The sequence below is a fragment of the Paralichthys olivaceus genome, chromosome 19 (assembly GCF_024713975.1).
Source record: "Paralichthys olivaceus isolate ysfri-2021 chromosome 19, ASM2471397v2, whole genome shotgun sequence".
NCBI lineage: Eukaryota > Metazoa > Chordata > Actinopteri > Pleuronectiformes > Paralichthyidae > Paralichthys > Paralichthys olivaceus.
Genome location: NC_091111.1, coordinates 20,160,001 through 20,165,000, shown reverse-complemented (window position 1 = coordinate 20,165,000; position 5,000 = coordinate 20,160,001). Strand labels below are relative to the sequence as shown.

Sequence of the window (5,000 nt, the reverse complement as noted above, 5' to 3'; positions counted from 1 at the left end):
CTGTGTGACGTAACTGCTGCAGCGCTTCTCATCCCTCCTCGCTCCGGATCAGCTGAGATCATGTGGTAACAGAAAGGTCAAAGGTTAAACTCCCTGAAAGTTGAATTAACGATCAGCCAGATGTTAAAAAGACGAGTGTTTCTTTTCTAGTACTTCATTCAATTTACATAAACACATTGAACATGTCCAAACTGCCGTCAGGGTCCATGTCAGTAACTTCCTCATGAGGAGCTGGTGTCACGCTCGTTCCTCCCTCAGGTCTGGGGTTTCAGTGTGTGTCGGCTCCTTTTTTCCCAGAATGCACCTCTGTGTCTCTTCACTTGTTTGTCAGTCGTCTTCTTCACCTCAGTGTTTTCTCCTCTGAGGAAGAAACAGGACGAGAAGTGACGTGAGAGGAAGTGACTCATTCCTCTTTAGGTCTGTGTGTGTGTGTGTGTGTGTGTGTATGTGTCAGTGTGTGTGTGTGTGTGTGTGTGTGTGTCCTCACTCTGTCTGCACGGAGCAGAAGCTCAAACACTCGTTGTCGTGTGTGTTTGTGCAGAAGCAGCGTCGGAGCTCCCTCCTGAGTCGCACTGATCCGAACCCGTACGGAACCACGCGGCTGTAAGACAGAGAGGAAACATCACACGTTCACATCTGGATCATGTAGCTCTGCTGCTCATGTGTTCATGACTTCATTTCACTCAAATTCATTCATTCATGTCCCTACGGGGATTAATAAAGTACTTCTGATTCTGAAATGTGTCAACGTACATTTATGGTAAAAACCACATACCAACAATATATAAACACGCATAAACTAGAATCACCATCCTGTGGAGGATTGATGAGGTCACTGCGACCTTTGACCTTTGACCACTGAACTCTAATCAGTTCATCTGTGAGTCCAAGTGACAACTGGTCGAAACGTGAAGACATTCTCCAAAGACAGACTTGAGATGTTAAGTGTCATGAGAACATGAGGGCGGAGTCATAAAGAGAAACCCCCACGTCATAAAGGAACCTTGTGATCTCACTGCATGACGAGCCCTTGATTCAGATTCAGTCCTGCAGTCGTTGGTTTGATCTGAACCCTCCTCCACCCTCAGCTCCTGAGCAAACATCTACAACATCATCCCTTCACCTCTCTGCGCTCGTTTCACCTTTGTGTCGTTAATCTGCTTCGCCTCAGTGTCTTTACTGAGAAATGAGCGCAGCAGCAGGAAGACGGTGTCCTGACGAACTACTGAGCCACGAGGTGTTGAAGTGTTGAAGGAATAAATCTAAGTGACCTGAAGGATCCAACTGTAAATCTAGAGTTTCGGCTCCAGGCACTAAAACCCTGTTGAACTCTTCTCCTCCACTGGTTTCAGCCATAGACTGTATATAAACCCTGATATTTCACCACAGCAGTTCGTTTTAGAAGGAAACCACCAACATGACTTGTGTATCGACGGCTCCATGTTTTGGTGACTGCTGTTTTCACCAATGTCCTCAGGTCAGAGCGTCCACAGTGCACGAGGGAGCTCTTCAAAATAAACTGTGATCTTTCACAACAGTTTCACAAACATAAATTCATTAGTTATTATTCATTCATTAGTTTTAACGAGGCCTCAGACGTAGAGTCCTGCTGCTTCAATGGAAACACAAACCTCAGGTCGATCAGCTGATCTGTTTCTCTGAGAGCGAAGCTGAAACTCACTGTGAAGATTCAACCGATGATGTTGGACTGTTAGACTCCGTCCAGGTGCACGTCCCCCCCCCCCGTGTTACCGTGAGCAGACTAATATCACATCACCGTCTTAAATCTCCAACTACACACACACGAGGCAGTTCCAGATCTAAACTAAGAGATTTCCTGGATGTAGTGAGCAATAATTTTATGATGCAGATGATCAAATTAAATTGAGTCTTTTGAAATTTAAAACAACTGATCGCTGCAGTTTTGATCAAACTGAAATAAAAAGTGTTCTTGGGGACTCGTTTCAGCGGCGGATGAATCCAGGTTTGATGCTGCTCACATTGTTGCTCAGGAGGAAAGAAATAAAACTAATTACCCGGAGACTTTGATGTGGGACACATGATTTGTTGACTTGTAATATGATTAATGACAAAAGAATAAATCTGAGCATCACCAGACCCACCACATCAGTGCTAACATGCTAACCAGCGTTTGGACGGTGCTGCAGGAGAAGCTGTCGGCCGCAGGGTTCCGTGGGTAAATTTACTGCTGTGCCACCGCAGTTTAAAGCGTCTTTATGATGGAGGCAGGAAGATCACAGTTTACCACTCGGCTATGTTTAGACTAAACTAACAGTCTGAGACTTGGTGGGAGGGTCCCGCTGCTGCAGGAGCTGTTTTTAGATCTTCTCTGGAAGCTATTCTGGTCACACCTCGTTTTATTCTCTCCCTGGAATTCATTAAAATCTTTAAGTGACTTATGGGCACGACATGAAGAAGCTGCAGCGCGGCGTCCTGCTCACAGAGACGTGGTGAAATCACTGTGGATGTGATTGGACGAGATTGACGAAGGAATACACGATAAATCTCAACAGTCCTGCAGGCGGCCTCTAGTGGCCGCATGAGATCGTTGTTTTCATCATCCAGGTTGAATCGATTTAAAATAAAAAACCCTGATATTAAGAAAGTTCATTGTTTTGGCAGCAGAGGGTCACGGCCTCTGTTTTCTTCTCAACGTGTTTACGATTGTTATGACGTCGTTATTGACTGAGAACTTTGAGCTGAGCTCCAACAGATTTTAAAGAAATACATTTGAAGGTTCTCCAGGAAATGACATCACAGGAAGTAAAAGACCCACACAGACGCTGGAGGAAGGTTTCTGCTGCAGAACTCAGAGGGTTAATTTAAAATGGGAGCAGGCTGCGAGGAGTTAAGTGGTCGTGGGCAGATCAGGGTGGACCGCAGTGATTCCAGACTGGCTGTGGTCTCCGTGTGTTCAAGGGTTAAAACGAGCTGTTTGGAAGCAGCGAGAGGAAACATGGCAGAAATTACCCTTCGTTAGGAAAGGTGTGCTTTCTTATTAGCTCCCCCACATCTGACGGCCACTCGCTGCTTGTGCACACTGAACTAAAATGAAGTTAACTGCAACCAATTGTGAAGCGAGACGTGCATCTGGTTCCCATTCAAGTGTTTCATATAACGATCCCGTGTCCAGTTCAACACACATGTTCATTCATTATGAAACATTGTTTTTCTCTGTTGACATGTGAGAACAAATCTAAAGTGACTCCACCCCTTTAAACTCTGTTTATATCAATTATTCATCAATCTCACATGATCCTAACATGATCCTAACATGTTCCTGACATGTCCCTGACGTGTTCCTGACATGATCCTAACATGTTACTGACATGATCCTAACATGTTACTGACATGATCCTAACATGTTCCTGACATTTTACTGACATGTTCCTGACATGATCCTAACATGATCCTAACATGTTACTGACATGATCCTAACATGTTCCTGACGTGTTCCTGACATGATCCTAACATGTTACTGACATGTCCCTGACATGATCCTAACATGTTCCTGACATGATCCTAACATGTTCCTGACATTTTACTGACATGTTCCTGACATGATCCTAACATGTTCCTGACATGTCCCTGACATGTCCCTGACGTGTTCCTGACATGATCCTAACATGTTACTGACATGTCCCTGACATGATCCTAACATGTTCCTGACATGATCCTAACATGTTCCTGACATTTTACTGACATGTTCCTGACATGATCCTAACATGTTCCTGACATGTCCCTGACGTGTTCCTGACATGATCCTAACATCTTCCTGACATGATCCTAACATGATCCTAACATGATCCTAACATGTCCCTGACGTGTTACTGACATGTTCCTGACATTTTACTGACATGTTCCTGACATGATCCTAACATGTTCCTGACATGATCCTGACATGATCCTAACATGTTCCTAACATGTTCCTGACGTGTCCCTGACGTGTTCCTGACATGATCCTAACATGTTCCTGACATGTCTAGCGACCTGATAAAACCTCGGACTCGTCCTCTCACCTCGGGCTGTTGACCCAGACGATGCCGATGTGGCAGAAGAAGATGCACTCTTTGTCTTTCTGGTTTTCACATGAGCAGCGCTTCTCTCGCCGGTGGGCTGTGTGGTTGAGCTGCACCAGGGGGCCCTCCTCCGCTGTGGGCCCCGTAACAGAGATGGCTGAGGCTGGAAAGCACAGGAGGAAGAGGAGGGAGAAGAGGAGGGAGAAGAGGAGGGAGAAGAGGAGGGAGAAGAGGAGGGAGAAGAGGAGGGAGAAGAGGAGGATGAAGAGGAGGATGAAGAGGAGGGAGAGAAATTCATTGTCATGTTTATGCTAATCCACATTAATCTTCAAGTACAAAGAAAAAACTACAGCAACAACCCTGGGTTCTCTCTCACGTTGTCTCCCGCTGTGGAAACCAGCAGCAGAAAACAAGACGTTACACAAACTCAAGCCAGCGTCAGTGAGAACTCTCAGGGTGGCTCGTCATGATGTCACCATTTTCCTCTCGGTCGTCAAACCCTGACTTGGATTTGTGCCAACCTCCAGTTGTACTTGACGGACTCAAACTTTTATTGTTTCCTCGCTGAAGGCAACAAATCGTACTTTACATTTTTGTTCCTTCACCTCAGGTTGCCGGAGAAGCTTCCTGTAATTTCTCTGTGTTTCCTGCTCTCTCTGTGCCGGAGCCCAGCGGCCATGAGCGTGCACACTTTGTGTACATGTGCACGTATCTGCAGCAGTTTGTGTCTGAGGCAGCAGGACCCCCCCACCGCTTCAATGTCTGGAGTCTGCCAAGCCGAAGTTTAATTTCTCGCCCTGTTATGAGAGCGTCTCCACAGGGTCGGACAATATCTGACAATATACAGGCGGATCAGTCTAATCCGTGAGCGTCTGTTTGCGTTGGCAGGAGTCGCTCTGCAGGTGGAGGCCTCACGCTCGTCTGCACGGAGCTGTGGAGCCAGGCTGGGCAGGGCTGTCG

The 5,000-nt window shown here is 46.3% G+C and overlaps 1 protein-coding gene across 1 annotated transcript in view; it reads right to left on the bottom strand.

The window, feature by feature from the left end:
• The window catches only part of LOC138405639 (endothelin-2), a 7,518-nt gene that overhangs the window by 683 nt on the left and 1,835 nt on the right, over positions 1–5,000 (bottom strand). Inside the window, exons 2-4 of the mRNA XM_069515453.1 lie at positions 4,041–4,203; positions 488–601; positions 1–360 (exon numbers count right to left, since the gene is read on the bottom strand). The exon at positions 1–360 is cut by the window's left edge and continues 683 nt beyond it. Coding sequence (XP_069371554.1) covers positions 255–360; positions 488–601; positions 4,041–4,203 — 383 coding nt within the window. The 3' untranslated portion in view covers positions 1–254. The remainder of the gene's footprint in view (positions 361–487; positions 602–4,040; positions 4,204–5,000) is intronic.